Source organism: Gossypium raimondii, chromosome 6 (genome assembly GCF_025698545.1).
Source record: "Gossypium raimondii isolate GPD5lz chromosome 6, ASM2569854v1, whole genome shotgun sequence".
In the NCBI taxonomy this organism is placed as follows: Eukaryota; Viridiplantae; Streptophyta; class Magnoliopsida; order Malvales; family Malvaceae; genus Gossypium; species Gossypium raimondii.
This window is the reverse complement of record NC_068570.1, coordinates 2,972,259-2,988,893: the sequence shown is the minus strand read 5'-3', so window position 1 is coordinate 2,988,893 and position 16,635 is coordinate 2,972,259. Positions and strand designations below refer to the sequence as shown.

At 30.3% G+C, this 16,635-nt stretch overlaps 1 protein-coding gene across 2 annotated transcripts; it reads right to left on the bottom strand.

Moving 5' to 3' along the window:
• Positions 1 to 5,197: 5,197 nt before the first annotated feature.
• On the bottom strand, positions 5,198 to 8,736 carry LOC105774395 (uncharacterized). Of its 2 annotated transcripts, none has more exons than XM_012596884.2 (6): positions 8,612 to 8,736; positions 8,457 to 8,518; positions 7,437 to 7,572; positions 6,517 to 6,654; positions 6,308 to 6,429; positions 5,198 to 5,609 (listed from the first exon to the last, which is right to left on the bottom strand). In XM_012596884.2, the coding sequence occupies exons 2-6, from the start codon at positions 8,498 to 8,500 to the stop codon at positions 5,450 to 5,452; spliced, it is 600 nt and encodes a 199-aa protein (XP_012452338.1). In that variant the 5' UTR covers positions 8,501 to 8,518; positions 8,612 to 8,736; the 3' UTR covers positions 5,198 to 5,449. The 2 variants fall into 2 exon arrangements, with proteins under 2 accessions (XP_012452338.1, XP_012452339.1); XM_012596885.2 differs by having other exon boundaries at positions 8,616 to 8,719.
• Positions 8,737 to 16,635: the final 7,899 nt, after the last annotated feature.

Below are 16,635 nucleotides of genomic sequence, written 5' to 3'. Positions count from 1 at the left end.
TCGCCATGGTCAACTCATTATTTTCTCTCCATCTAAGAAAATTTTACTTGTGTAGGGCCCATAGGCCTATTGGGCCACTCGGCCCATTCCGGTCCATTTGGCCCAAAAACGGCCTAAGACCACGAGATCGCTCATGGCGACCTCTGTCGTTCTATCGACTTATCCACACGTACGTTTGTGCACTCATGTGATAGCCATAGCCGTACTTTTGGCTTTTCGATTTTTTGACATTTCGGGATTTCGGCATTTGCTGATCTACGATTAAAATGGTGTGTATACACACCTTGTTGAAGAAAAACGCAGTAGCCCACGAGCGTAGAACCTATATTCGATTAGGGTACTCAGTTAGCCATTCCATTAATAAGATTTAACAAGCCTTTCTAATACAAAAGCCGAACCCAAGATTAATACCTACCTTAACTAAATCGGCTTATACTTCCTAAGCCGTATGATTATGAAACGATCTCACCTTCCTGTGGTTTATCTGTACTACAACCATTATTAAGCATCAATATCAAATAACCAAGGTTAATCAAATACTAACCTAAGGAAAACACACGGCCAACAAGAGAACTAGCATTCAGCCACAGAACCAACAAACTTTTGACGATGCAGATTAAAGCAGATGGGAATGAAGAGAATCGGTTACGAACAACAATCAAATGTCGACTGAATCAGAAGAGAAGAAGAAGAAAAGATAACTAATATTCGGCCTAATTCCAAATTAAGAAAGAATGCTCAAGGTTGACAGAGATGAAAAGTTGCAGAAAAAGAAATAAAGAGAAGGAGAATTCGGTTTTAAGTAAGTGATAAGAAGAACTTCAAATGAGTAAGAAAGGAGGGAGAGAAGGGATTGGTTTAGTCAAATTGAGAAACAAGAAGAGCAAAAAAGTGCCAAGAGGAGGAGAATAAAGGGAGAATCGGCACAAGCAACAATTGTTGAAAAGAAAAATAGCAGAGAAAAGGGGTATTGCTCAATTTTGGAAAAAGGCAAAAGTCACTCATCTTGAATTCATATCATCTTATACCTTTCCCGTTAAATCATTTAAAATAGCGATGGATACATGGGCAGTACACAGTGTACAATGTGGTAAACCTGTCAACTCATATTCGGGAGTGCTTATAAAATGACATAAACGGGAAGCTTATCCAAGTTAAAACAGAAAGCTCATAAGAGCCGTATTCAAGGAGCTCGTGCGAGCCTATAACGGGTAGTTCTGAAAAGTCATTAATCGAGAAGCTTCGGATAGCCATATGTCTGGAAGTTCAAGCGAGCCATAACGGGAAGCTCACAAAAAGCCAATTTAACAGGAAGCTCACGAAGAGCCATATATCGGGATGCTCATAAGAGCTAAGGTGTGTCCACAACACATGTAGGATCACAACCTATCGAGACGCTCCAAAGAGCTATAACAGGAAGCTCGCAAGAACCATATAACTGGATGCTCATGAGAGCAAATATCGGGACGCTCTTTCGAGCTATAGTGTGTCTGCAACATATGCAATACCACAACCAATACGAGAGCCCTGTATCTAATCGATTTTCATGTATTCAAACAGATTTTAATATTTATCGAGTATTTTTTGGATATACGATTAATTTCATAAACATAACAATTATACAATTTGATATTCACATATACATCATTTAATTCAAACATATAAATGTACACAAGTTAGTTACACGAACTTACCTCAACACTTGCTCGTGTATGAAAATCTACTAATCCGACACTTTTTCTTTTCCTCAATCTAACTCCTTATTTGATCTTTTCGGATCTATATAAATAAATTTAATCATCAATTTATTGAATTTCATATTCAAATCAACCCAATTCACACCTTAGACAAAAGTATCATTTTTCCTCTATACTTTTAATTAATTTCAATTTTGTCCCTAGGCTCGGAAAATAAAATTCATGCAATTTAATCCTTATTCCAAGCCTAACTGATTTTTTACATATAACAATAGCAGTCCACGTATTTCACAAAAATCAAAAAAAATTCATGAATTTTACATCTTTTCAATTTAGTCCTTAAATCACAATTTCATGGAAATTTCCTTTACAAAAGTTGTTTATCTATCAACAACCTTTCATTTTCTACCATAAATTTCAAATTTTCAACATACTCATCCATGGAAAAATTTTAATACTTGATAACTTTGCAAATTAATCCCCAAATTAACTAGATTAGGTTATTACGATCTCGTAAATATAAAATTACTAAAATCGGGACAAGAATACTTACCTAATTAAGCTTGCTTGAGTTCTTTTCTCTTAGCTAGGTTTCCATAAAAATATCTGGGAAGATGATGAAAATAAGATGACATTAAATTATTATCATCTTTAATTATTTCAATTTCCAATTTAGTCATTTTCTTTTCTTCAAATTCCATAGATGAATCATCATAATTATCTACTAACTTCATTTAATGGTCTAATTTCTATATAAGGACCTCAAGTTTTGAATTCCATAGCTATTTTATACTTATATCTACTTAGAACTCAACTTTTGCATTTCATGCAATTTGGTCCTTTTATCAATTTAACATGTAATCGGTAAAATTTTGTTAACAAAATTTTTATACGTTATTCCTATAATTATGCAGACCATGAATTATTATTAAAATGATTTTTCTTTTTAACTTAGATTTGTGGTCTCGAAACCACTATTCTGATTTTACTGAAAACGGGCTGTTACAACTCTCCCTCCCTTTAAGATTTTTGCCCTCGAAAATCTTACCAGTAAAGAGGTTTGGGTATTGCTTTCTCATTGTTTCCTCCGATTCCCAGGTAGCTTCTTCTATTCCGTGACATTGCCAAAGAACTTTTACTAAAGCTACCTTTTTATTTCTTAACTCTTTCGTCTCACTTGCTATAATTTTGATCGGTTCCTCACTGTAAGTCATATCAGGTTGAATCTTAACTTCTGTCGGGGAAATAACATGAGAAGGATTTGATCGATACCATCGTAACATAGACACGTGGAAAACATTATGAATATTGTCAAGCTCTGGTGGTAATGCTAATCTGTATGCAATAGGTCCGATTCTTTCGGTGATCTCATATGGTCTGATGAACCGTGGACTTAGTTTTTCTTTACGACCAAACCGAAGAACTTTCTTCCAATGCGATACTTCTAAGAATACCTTGTCGCCAACTTGGAATTCTATCTCTTTTCGTTTAAGATCTGCATAAGATTTTTGACAATCAGAGGTTGTTTTCAAGCTATCCTGAATTACCTTTACCTTTTCTTCAGTCTCGTGGATTAAATCAACTCCGTGTATCTTTTTCTCATTGATCTCCGTCCAATACAACGGAGTTCTACATTTGCGACCATACAAATCCTCATACTGTGCAATTTTAATGCTTGACTAATAGCTATTATTATATGCAAATTCAACTAAATGCAGATACTTTTCCCAATTACCTTCGAATTCTAGCACGCAACATTGAAGCATATCTTCTAAAATATGTATCACACGTTCAGATTGACCATCAGTCTGAGGATAGAATGCAGTACTGAAATGTAATTGTGTACCCAGAGCTTCTTGCAACTTATTCTAGAATCGAGATGTAAACCAAGGGTCCCTATCTAAAATAATGGAGACCGGCACTCCATGTAATCTGACAATCTCAGAAACATATAACTCTGCTAATCTATCCAGGGAGAAATTCATACGTACCAGAATAAAGTGTGCAGACTTTGTTAAACGGTCAACAATTACCCAAATGACATCTTTCTTTTTCGGAGATAAGGGCAACCTTAATACAAAGTCCACAATAACTCTTTCTGATTTTTATTCTGGTATCATTACTGGCTATAAAAGTCCTAAAGGTACCTGATGTTCAGCTTTAACTTGCTGACATACTAAACATCTGGATATGAATTCAGAAATATCATGTTAAAATTGGGAGTAGACGAGAGTGAATGTCCAAGAGGGTGTAGAGTTAAAATTGGGAAGCAAAGGCTAGAGATTTTAATTTTCAAACTTACAAGAGAAAAAGAAAAGGAACAAGGAGATATTTGATTTTTTTGTCTTAAAATATAATAAAAAGGATTATATTGATAAATAAAATAAATATATAGGGTGTTTTTGTCTTAAAATTCAAATTCTACCCATAATAGTAGATTACACCCTATATTACAGGAGGGTCAGAATGTTAAAATCCAAACACCATAATCTCATTCCGGAATGTAAGATTATGGGTCGTAATGTTATATTGGATGAACCAACCCCCCTGATTTAATTGCACAAAATATTCTAAAACTATGATATTTAGGGGAGAGCAAAAATCGATTTTAACCAAAAAAAAATAGACACAATTGATTTTTTTGTTTCAGTTTAGTCGGTTGGGACGATTTTGTCTATTTCGCTATTAGTTTAGATGGTGTTGTCGATTGGTTCTCAATTTTTGAAACCCAAAACTAAATCGACTGAAAAAATCAAGTTTATATAATATTATTTTTTAATTATTCAAAATTTGAATCAAATTAACGATTTTAGTAATGAAAGGACCTTATAGATATAATATATAGTTTAAGGATTTAATTAGAATGCTTTAAAATTTGAGGCTTAATTTAGAATGAGTGTCATAATTTGAGGATGTTTGATGCAATTAACTCTGAAAATGATATAAAAACCAATTCTCTATGCTATATAAAGCCAAATTAAATTGATGTGACGAATTAATTGATGATTAGTTTAGTTATAATTTTTTAAGTCAACAAATATTAAATTTAATATAATTTCCTTTTAAAAATACTTATTTTTGTAAAAAGGAAAAATCATCCTAAAGCCTCTACTATTTTTAAAAATAATTATACATTCTTTAAATAAAACGTCTACTCAAAAAAAAAATCGCCAATAATTTTAATGCTTATACGTACATGCATTCTTTTTAACAAAACAAGCACATGGTGAACGTATGATAATGTATTAGTAAAAAAAACAAATTAAGGATATTAAATTATGTGGACTAAAAGATATTATATAAAATATGTATTTATAAAAATTATGTAAAAATCAAATTAAACTTTGATTAACATATTAATTTTATTAATTTTATATAAAAATATTTTTAAAAATATCCTTATAATAATATTCTTTTATTAAAAATATTTTTAATGATAAATAACAGCAGCGTTTAACGAAATTTTCTATTCTTTTCTTTAAAAATAATTGCCCAAAAAATTAGTCGAAAACTTCTTCTCTATATTTTAAATTTTGAAATGAAAAAAATTACATTTTGTGACCCAAACTAAGAAACAGATATGGCATTGGACTGTTAGCATATTATCCCAATCTGAATGAATTTGATACAGCACCAATAATACTAATATATGCTCTTAGGATAATATGATGGATACAGATAAGTGACAAAACGTTAAAAACGTAGCTCTCTAGCTGATTTACATAACGCCCCAGTTTGTGTAGTGTATTCTGCTAATGCACCTGACTGGCCTCCGCCTTCTTTTGGAAAAAAAGTGATCCGAATAAAACAGCAATGCCGGTTACCGCAATGGTGAATATAAGTCGTTTCCGTGAATATTCAGGTGGCTGCCTTCTCGGAGCACCTTGTTCCCTTTCAGGGGCCCCCACATCCCTAACCATAGATCCCAAACCCATTAATGAAACCCAAGATGAATTCGTATAAACATAATGACGATGGATATGGCAGGCAACGAAGAGCAAAATTCTGGGGATGGTTTTCAGGAAACTAAGGCTCGAGTACGGGTGATATGTTCAAACATTGTTACAATAAATCTTAGGTCATATTGAACAAAAAATAATAATCTTAGGTCATAAGATACATGACTTCTCGGGCTTTAGAGACCTTTGTACTAGAAGTCAGGTTCATTTTTCCACTTTACTAAAAAAAATGACATTATTTCCTTTACATTAGATCAAAAAGCAAATTAGTCCTTTCTATTGAAAAAATCATCCATTTCTACTGTTGAAAACTGGTGTGGTTGGCAGAATAACCATATAGTTACACATAATGTGCAGCGTGTACCTCATGATGACGTGACCATTTTTTAACAGTAGAAATAGATGAAAATTTTAAAGGAAAGACCAGTTTACTCTTAGATCTAATGTACAAAGACTAATTTGCCCATTTTTTGAGTAGAGGGGGCAAAATGCAATCCGCAACTACTAGTACAAGGGTCTACATGGTACTTTCACCGAGATAAGTTCCATCTATATGCAGATGACGGGAACAAAGTTAAACTATGCACCATGTCAGGTCATGACTGAATTAGTGCATCTACAAAACACTCTAAAGGTAAATAGTGTATGTACCTGGAAGATTCCACATTGTTTTCTGCAATACCAGTGCACCTACTTGCATGGTTATATCTTTCTCTCAGTCTAATGTATCTGTTACATTGATAACACATCTCTGTCCGGTTCCCACAGACTTCCTAAAATCACAAAGCAAAACAATATTGTAAAAATTTCTCCTAACATATATAATATGAATCCTTTCATTCAAAATTATTCATAATTACCTGATGCTCAGCCAGATCAATAGCAGGCAACGGAAACTCACAAAACTCACAATTAACAATCCTCTGGGGGCAACTTTCACCTTTATGTATATCTAGATTTCCACGTTCCAATGTCGCACTGCACAATGAGCAAGCCACCTGCTCACATAATGAGTCAATAGCATGATCAATTTAGTACAAGGCATTATGTGAGATTTTTAAGTAGATATGCACTTGCACATTACCAAAAGACACAAAAGCATAATTGAATTAACCAACAATAAACTTGGTGACTTGGTTAACAAATCTTGGTTAACTGCACCTCCCCATTGTTATCAATCACTTAAGGACTAGTTGGAGTCTATATTTCCACTTATTTAAGTGTTTAATATTTCATGAATGTTTACACTTAACTAAATCTCTGGTGGTTGATAGATTCTTCAGACCTAATAAGTTCAAATGAAAATAGCTGAGAAAATAGTACTTCATGCCAAAATGAGACATCAAAACCCGAACAAAAGGAAAAATAAGAAGTTCAAATGAAAGAACAAAATCAGGAAATGGGAGGGGAGTTATCAACTCAAATATCCATCAATGTAACGAGGCTTTTTCGATTAGCTTTCACAGATAAACTACAAATCCAATGCCAATAAGATATTCAAATGTGACAACTTAGTTATCCCTCTGCCAAGCTTTCTTCCAAATAAAGTATTTTAAAAGAATTTTTAAAAAATCAACTTTTGAAAATTTGTAACATATTTTAAGATTTGAATACTATCTAGTCTTGCTGTTTATTAAGCTACACCCAAGGGTCAAGAGTTTAATTGCTTCTAGCTCAAGCAGCATCAAAGCCATCAAAATGATAGGGAAATCAGAAAAAGTAAACAAGAAAGGTAAAAAGTTGATTCATTACAAACAATCAGAAAAGACCTAAACCATACCGGAGCATGGGTGTTTAAGAAATGTTCCTTAGCATGCCTTATTGGAACCATATCACCACAAACATTACATTTTTCTAGATTCCGGGAGCAATGAGCGTAATGCAAATCAATATTTGAAGAAGGTATGGCCCTGTCACTGAAAACATTAAAAAGAAAAAAAAGTTACTCATTAGAATTTCTAGGGCATGCAATTTTCCAATACCATTTCATATGGAATAAAAAGACCTCCACCCTCATTCAACTAGATTAATGAAAGAAATCATTGCAACATAAAATTTAATTATTAAACCACCTCAAAACTAAGGCAGGCATCAAAACAGGATTCAAAAACTAAAAACGCACATCTTGTACAAAAAAGGGAATAGCTATGCACCTCAGTTTCTTTAATCGAAAACTTATATTCCGCATCCTAATAATGTTAGGAACACAACAAAGCACATGTGAAGGTTCCATATCAACAGCAAGCATTCGTTATAAAAAGGAAAAAGAGGAATTTGAAAGCTTTATTCAACATATTGCTAAGCTTGCAGTTCAGTATCAAGTAGATTGTAATTATAGTCCAAAAGCATAAAAGAACCTCAAGAAAGGGTTCCAACAATATATTGTAATGTTCAAAATACCAGCAAGATTTTCATAATTTAATAGATTTTCAGCAATTAAAAAAGATGACACCCCTGATCACATGAACTGATTGCAATCATAAACGCATCAAACAAACATAATTTCAGGTTCTAAAAGATATCAAAGCAAGAAATTTAACTAAGTCATTCCCTTTCCAGCTTGATTTGATCAACTTAAATCAACTAATCACTTTTTAAGCAAAAACTAATTTCCAAGTACACAAATTTCCAGACAAATCAGGCAACAAGAATTCATCCACAATGAAAATTGAAACAAAAAGGCAGGGATCAGAAAGACAAGAAAAAAGATTGCATCAAAAGTTCAACGAATTAAAATCAATTATACAAAATAAAATCATAAAGATACACAATTTCAAGAAACCCGTATATTAATACATACCAGTGATTGCATATGCGGGTGGTTTCATCCGAAGCAATTTCCATGGGCGATCCGTCCAAAATCTGCAAATCAAAATTCAATGAGAAACAAGAAATTGAGGGGAAAATTCAGATAAGCGGAAAATGAATTTGGGATAAGATATTAGAAGAATTAACCTACAAAAAGCCCTCTTCTTTTTATTTTTTTTCCTTTTTTTCTTTAAATTTCTAAGAGAGAAGAAAATCGAATAAAATAAAATTATGGCCAAGACTCGTAGAGCATTTATTATTTTGACTAATTTATAGGTTGAAGTTGAATGAACAACTTTAGATGTTTGATTATTGGATCGGATCGGGCTGGATTAAATTTGTATGTTTGTTGTAGATCCGGTCCATACAATTGGGCCTTTGACTCGTTTATTCTTTTTAATATTAAAAGGTTTAACATTGTAAAAAACCCTCAAACTTTTAAAAAAAATAATTAAACCCTTTTATTTATACTCAATTAGGTACTTAAACTTTTAAAATGCATCTAAAAGACCCTCAAATTTTAAAAAAATAATAATTAAGCCCCTGCTCTCTTTTTTGCACTCAACTAGGTACTTGAACTCTCAAAATGCATCAAAAAATCTCTCAATTTTTTTCAAAAATAGCAATTAAGTCCTTTTTTTTTTTGCACTCAATTATATACTTTAACAGTTGACCATTAAATTTAACCGCCCTAATTTTTTTTCATTTAAAGCCACCATGTGTCGCAACCACGACGTAACATGTGACAAAAAATTATAAAAAATAAAAATTAATAAAAGTTATAAAATTATAAAAATTATTAAATTTTAATAAAAATATTAAAAATTAGAATTTTTTTGTAAAAATCGTAAAAAAAATATAAAATATATAGAAATATAGAAAAAATATAAAATTTTATAAAATCGTAAGAAAATTATAAAGAATTGTAAAAAAATATAAAATTTGTAAAAAAATTATAAAAATTATCGTACCAAAAGAATTATTTTATAATTTTTCTATAAATTTTATTAAAATTTATTTTTTATCATTTTTTGCCACATGTCACGCTGTGTTGCGACATGTGATGACTTTAACTGGAAAAAAATTGGGGCCGTTAACTTTAATGGTCAACGGTTAAAAGGCCTTTTTGATGCATTATATAATTTTTTTATTATTTTTATAAAATTTTACAATTTTTTATATTTTTTATGATTTTTATATATTTTTATAATTTTTAATAAAATTTTATAATTCTATAACTTTTATTGATTTTTATTTTTTATATTTTTTCCTCATGTCACGCCTTGGTTGTGACACGAGGTAGCTTTAAATAAAAAATAATTAGTGGTAGCTAACGGTCAACTGTTAAAGTACTCAATTGAGTGCAAAAAAAATGGTTTAATTGTTTTTTTTTTTAAGTTTGAAAGCCTTTTTTATGTATTTTGAAAGTTCAAGTACCCAATTGAGTGCAAAAAATAATAATAAATGCTTAATTGTTTTTTAGAAAAATTTGAGTGCTTTTATAACCTTAACCATATTAAAATTGAAAATATTATTATTATTTTAAAAAATCCATCTGTTTGGTTGCTTTCAATTTTACATAACAAAAGAATTAATAATTCTAAAGCTTTTCACTATAAAAGAATAAAGGCTTAATTGCAATATTTTCCTTATACTGTTTTATAAATTAAGATATTTAAAGTTTTTTTCTGATCAAAAGTGATACTTAAACTATCCATTGCATCTCATTTTACCCAAAAGTGTACAATGTCCAATAAAAACATGTCACTTATTACTTGTCACACTCTTATTGGTTGGTATTATGTTTTGAGATAAAATAAGATAAAATTTATAGTTTCAATACCACTTCGATTAAAAAAACTTTAGCTACTTAAGTGTATAGTTTGAAGGTCAATTTTATAGTCAAGCCAAAAATAAAAACAACGGAACTTAGAAATTGAGGGTTGAGTCTTATATTGTGCAAATCATATTTGGGTTATTTCTATATTTTATTTTGATTTAAATCCTAATATCTATCTATTTTGTTCAAATTTAGTTTAATTTAAATTTGAATATATTTTGATTATCAATTTGATTGTGAATTATAATGATTAATTTTGATTATAATTATTTGGGTGTATTATTAGCTATTATACTTATAATTATATTTCTTTGAAAAATAAATTTAACACCACGCTTATTCCCCTTATTCATTGAATGGTAAACCATTTCTTTCTTTGATTGAATGTAACATTCATTCAATGGAATGATCATTACTTCTCTAATACTTGTCTTCCCGTAACAACTATTCTTTTGTATCATCAAAGAATGGCTATTCCATGAAACATTGAATAACAAAAGAAAATTCAGATTAGTCCTTAAAACTTGGCATTAGAAAATATAAAAATAAAATATTTAAAATATTTTAATATAATTTAAACTCTACAAGGAGACTAAGTGACACATACTCCGTTTAAGATGTAGTGAAAAATAAAAATTAGTATTAGAAAATGATAAGCTAATTAAATGGCACATGAGTAACTTCTAATTTTGTTTGTGAAAAAAAAAAAGATAATTCTATATCCAATGTTATTAATGTTGAATGGAGTATTACATTTAGTTTAATTTGCTGGAACTTGTGGAAGAGGAGGAATAAATGAGTGCTTAATCATTCATGACGATACTTCATACGTGGGCATCATTGCTAGAAGCCTCTCATGGGCAAGGCATTGCTCTTGGATAGCTTCAAGAAGGGTTATAACGAGGCCTCAACCAGATCAAAGTGTCGGCTGGTGTCCACTGGCAAAAGGGTGGGTGAAATTAAATATCGGTGGCGCGGCTGGATCAAACAGAATAGCCCAATGTGTTGGGCGGTGTTCAGTGCAACAATCAGAAGTGTGGATGTTGTTCGAAGTGAGACTAGCTTGTGATTGTAGATTTCGGAAAGTTGTTAGTACAACTGATTAATGCCCAGGGTAACGGGAGAAGCCCGCTAGCTCTAATTCAGAGTATAAGGGAGTGTGTGATTGGCCATGGGATTGGAAGGTCATGGTGAGGCATGCTTTTAGAGAGTTGAACATGGTGGCGGATCACATTGCTCAACTAGCACAACAAGACATGAGTGATGCTTTTGGGAGATTGCCCTCTTCTTTTGTAACCAAAAAAAAAAAATGTTTATAGAATAGCAATTCTAGTCCTAAATATTTTTACTGTACAAAAACTCTTAACTGAATTAGTATCATGAAATAATCAGATTATAAATATGTTTTCTTCCTCTAGTCACATAATCTAGTTGTAAGAATTTTAAAAAGTTTTATTCTATGAAGTACTATTCTTAATGAGGTTTAAACTTGTTTCAAAATTTTGCTATTTGCTAAAAATAATTTGAGAATGATATTCTATAATCTAACAATTCAAAGTTTAACTATTAAATATGAGATTGTTTTAATAGAGCAAAAGCACAATTAGATAAATTTCTTTTCCTTAATAATAATTAAATAAAAATAATATAAAGTTGAATTTAAAATTTTAGAAGTAAAAATATAATTTTATCATTATATTAATTTATAATTTTAAAATTTTTAAGGGACTAAACTATAATTTCACCTTTTTGGAGGCCAATGCCTGCCCCAATGTTGCCCTTGTACACAATAGTAATGTTAAATGTTAAAAATGTTGATTTGTCATATTTTTAAAAGTAAAATATCCTGTTAGTGATTTTAAAAATAAGTTATTTTTATTTTTGTTATCTAAAAAAAATTATTAATTTAATCACCGCTGTTAATTAAATGGATTAAATTGATTAAATTCATCACTTAACTGTTAAATTATCATAATACTCCCATTTCCTTTTTTTAGTTCTTTTTTCTTTAATTTTTCTTTCTTTCTTTCTTCCTTTATCTTCTCTCTTCTAGTTTAGAAACCCTAGCCATCACCTCCCTCAAATATATATGTCGTTGCTGCTACCGTTGAACCATCATCGGCAAGCGTTGCTACCATGATCGTTTGACGTCTTCTTCGACATCAGACCGTCGATCCAAATAGCCACCGTGAACCTGAAAGGAGTTTCGTCTTCTCTCATCTTTCTTTTTCTCACTTTTTATATTTTTTCTTATGACATTTTTTGTTTTGCTTCTTTCATGTTCTGGGTTTGCTAGATTTGAGACCCCTTCTTTTTCTTTTTGGTTATTAGGTGTGCTCTTGTGTTTATGGTTGTTGGTATTTAGGGTATTGTTATGGTGTTTTTATGTTTGGTAGATTTCACAGGGGATAGTGTAGGTTCTTATGATTTGGATAAGGGCTTAGGCAAATGGTGATTAGGAGGTTGAAAATGAGTAATAGGGGGATTGGTGGTGCCGGTTGAGCTTGTCGACAAAGCTAGGTTGCGAAAATGGTGACTTGATGTTGTGGGTGATAGATGATGGCTAGACAGTGGTGTCGATGATGATTGCCAGGGGAGAAGATGAAAAAAAGGAGAGGAGACAGAAAATAAAGAAAAAGGGAAAAAATAACTAAAAAAGGAATTTATTGGTGGAGTGATTAATTTATTCGATTTAGTTAATGTAGATATTAAATTAAAACTCACTTTTTATTTATCATTATATTTTAGTTAATTATGTTTCAAATGTTACGTTTTAGTCACTTACGTTATCGTTTTATTACGAAGTGGTCACTCTACCATTAACTCCGTTATTCCCTAACGGGAGTCCTACATGACAATTCAAATAGGTTTTAAATGCCAACTTGGATGTCCAATTGTTGAGATGAAAATCAATGTTTAATTAAATAAATTTAATTTAGATTGCCACGTAAGACATTGTTGCAATAACGTAAATTACATAGATTAGAATTTCAGGCCAATGTTAGAACACAAAATCGAACTTTCTTTTAATAAGAGGCATTAAATTAAGGGTAAATTACACAAATAGTTACTTAACTATAAAAAAATTCATTTTAAGTGCTTAAAATAAAAATTATAATTTAAGCATCCACGTTACATAATTCGGTTATTTTGGTCACTCCCATTAAAATAACAAATGACAAGTTAACATGATGTTAAAAAATCGACATAATAACAAATTTAGTCCGTAACTATTACATATTATATCGATTTAGAAATAAATTTAAAAATTTACCTTTGACATCACAATTTGATCCTCAAAATCTTTATTGTGTAAAAAATTCAGCTTACCATCTATAATACCGTCCATCAAATGAAATATAAGCCTTTTTAATTGAAAGATTCAGATATGTTAAAACCTAAACAGCATCCAACAAAATTCCATGTCTTCTAGCACTATCAACCTGATGAAAATAAAAAAGCCAAAAATAGGAACTTGAAAGAGAAAAAAGAAAATTGAAAATTTCATGAAAACCCACAAGTCAAATTCTGGGTGGCGCATTCATATTTGAAGATGGTTTCGTAGAAGGCTAACCTTGACCAAAGTCACAGTGGGGCATTGTGAATCATAATTAGAAGTGTTAATAGGTCGGGTTCGGGTCAAGTCTAATAAAAAATTTATACTTGTTTGCTAGGTTTAGGTTTAGCTTGGCCTGAAAAATGGGCCTAAATTTTTGCTTAAGTCTGACCCAGATAAAAATGCTAAAATTCAATTAGTTCGGCTCACCTGTATTAAATTTTTATATTATTTTTTATATGATTTTTAAATATATATAATACATCAAAAATACTAAAAATATTAAAATAAATATTTTCCTAGCAAATTTTAAAAAATATGTATACTTAAATAACACTAAGATATATGCAACTTAACAAGTAAATGCCTCTAAAATAATACCAAAATTAACAATAAAACAAGTGTTATACAATATCCAAATAATAATAACAAAATAGTGGTAATATAATACTAAAATGGTAGCAAAATAAAGAGAAAACAACAAGGAAATAGCATTAAAACAACAAGAATAGCAAATTTTTTGTCCTTTTTGTGAATTCGGGGCGGGCCAAGCCCGGGCCAAAAATGTCATACTTGAGGCCCGACCCATTTTTTAAACGGACCTTTTTTTTTTTACTTAAGTCCATTTTTTGGACTTATATTTTTACCTAAACCCTCCTACTTCGACCCGATCATAACCCAATAAAAAAGACAACAATATAAATTTAACCCCAAAATGGAATCCTAGAATCAAAATCAAACATAATACAAACATGAGTGTACTCATCTTCATAACAAGCTTTTCATATTCATCAAGACAAGCATGTCACTTCAATTTTTTTTTTTTATTATTGTTGTATGTTTGAAGAACCCAAAAAGGATGGAAGCTTGAAAGGGGAAAAGGAACCCTTTTTATGTGTAGAAAAGAGGGAAAAACAACAATAATGTTTGCTGAATCAAACAAGGCTAAACGCCATTCATGCTCAAAACTCTTTCGCTTTGTGTTTCCTTAGACTAAATCGCTATTAATAATTGTACAAGATCAAATTGAGATTATTTGTAAATTTTAAGAATTAATTTTTAAAATTGTGACTAAATCGATATATTATTTAAAAGTTGAAGGTTAAATTTATTATTATACTAATTTTTTTAACTGCCACGCTAGCTTGCTGTTTGTAATTTTAACGAGAGTGACCAAAATAACCGAACTATATAATGTGTGTGCTTAAATTGTAAACTTTTTATTTTGAGTGCTTAAAATAAATTTTCTATAGTTGGATGACTATCTGAATAATTTACCATTAAGTTAATTATCATTTGAAAATTTTGCATTTTAAATTAGGAATATTGAAAAAAAAACTAAATGAGGTTTTTTAATACTATTTTAAAATATAAAAATAATGCATAATTAATACTTTATTTTTGGAATAATTGGTGCTTTTTTAATTATCTCAAGTTGTATTGAGAATATTTCAGGCATACCCCATGCAAGAAACTCCATTGTTTAGGTTTGGAGACTTCCCTTAACGTCAATGTCTGATTGGTCGAGGCCACGTGAACCGTGAAGGGATAGTGCAATAAAATTTTGAGAATCTATCGATGGGAAATCTTTTGAAATTAAAGATGGAAATGATATAATTGATGGAAATATACAATATAATTTCTAGTTTTTAACTCGTATATGTAGGGATTAATTATGTATATTAATTAAATTATTTTAATTATTTTTAATTTTTAAAAATTACAGCATTTCACAAATAATACAATCAAGGGTAATGCCAAAAAATACTTTAGAAAATCATATATGAATAATAAATTTTTAGAGTCAAAATATAATTTTATTATTATACTAAATTATGATTTGATAAAATTTAAAAGGTTTTATAGTAAATTTATCATTTTTGGGGACAACACCACTACTTATCCTTATCTTAATATGTGTAATTATCATAACCTTTTATTAAAGTAATACTCGATTTTAGAATTAATTCAATTTTTAACTAATAATTGTATTTGGTGTAGTAGTAAAACACACTACACTTTTAACACAAAACGCGTGTTTAAATTTTTAAAAGCGATATTATAAGACCAACCCCAAACATTAACATTAAAATAAATAGGAATAATAGAAAAAATAATTATAATTATATATATATATATATATATATATATCTTATGGTTCCAACTAAAAGAAGCAAAAGGACAAATGCCAAACATCAGCCAAGATAAAGGGAAAGTCCAATTCCCATTATGATTTGGATTACATTAGATTTAATCCAAAAAAAAGTGGAAGTAATAATAGTGGCTTTTGTATTATAAAACTTTAAGTCATTTTCTGAATTGAAAAATAGATTAGTAGTTGTCTGTTCATGATGTTTATGGGGCTATGAGAGAAAAAGCAAAGTATCTACTAAAGATTTGGTCTTCTTTTGGGAAGTAAGATGTTGCTTTTGGAAATGCCTATGTTCCCACCCCCAACAAACTCCTTTCCCAGTGGATAATATATCTATATACATACACACACACATCAAGGACTTCATGTGCATGGAATTATTATTTATCTAAGAACAAAAGTAAAGCATCAAGCAAAGTTTCTAACTCTTCATTTCCCCAAATCTTGGTTTTGGGAAACTATTAATTCATCATTTTCTTTGATTTTGAATAAAAGAAAATTCATTTTTCATTCGAACTCGCGTCCTCTTACACTAATAGCAATGTCAATGTCAATCGAATTAAGACTCAATCGGCTTTTCACTTGCTTTTTTAACTTATTATATAATTCTTTGCCAATTTTCT

Bases quoted from the DNA above. Each gene is read 5' to 3' on its own strand.
- LOC105774395 (XM_012596884.2), bottom strand. From the start codon at position 8,500: ATGGAAATTGCTTCGGATGAAACCACCCGCATATGCAATCACTG. The intron at 6,655-7,436 runs GTATGGTTTAGG...TTATGTGAGCAG, and splicing joins TCTTAAACACCCATGCTCCG to GTGGCTTGCTCATTGTGCAG. The intron at 6,430-6,516 runs GTAATTATGAAT...TTGTGATTTTAG, and splicing joins TTGATCTGGCTGAGCATCAG to GAAGTCTGTGGGAACCGGAC.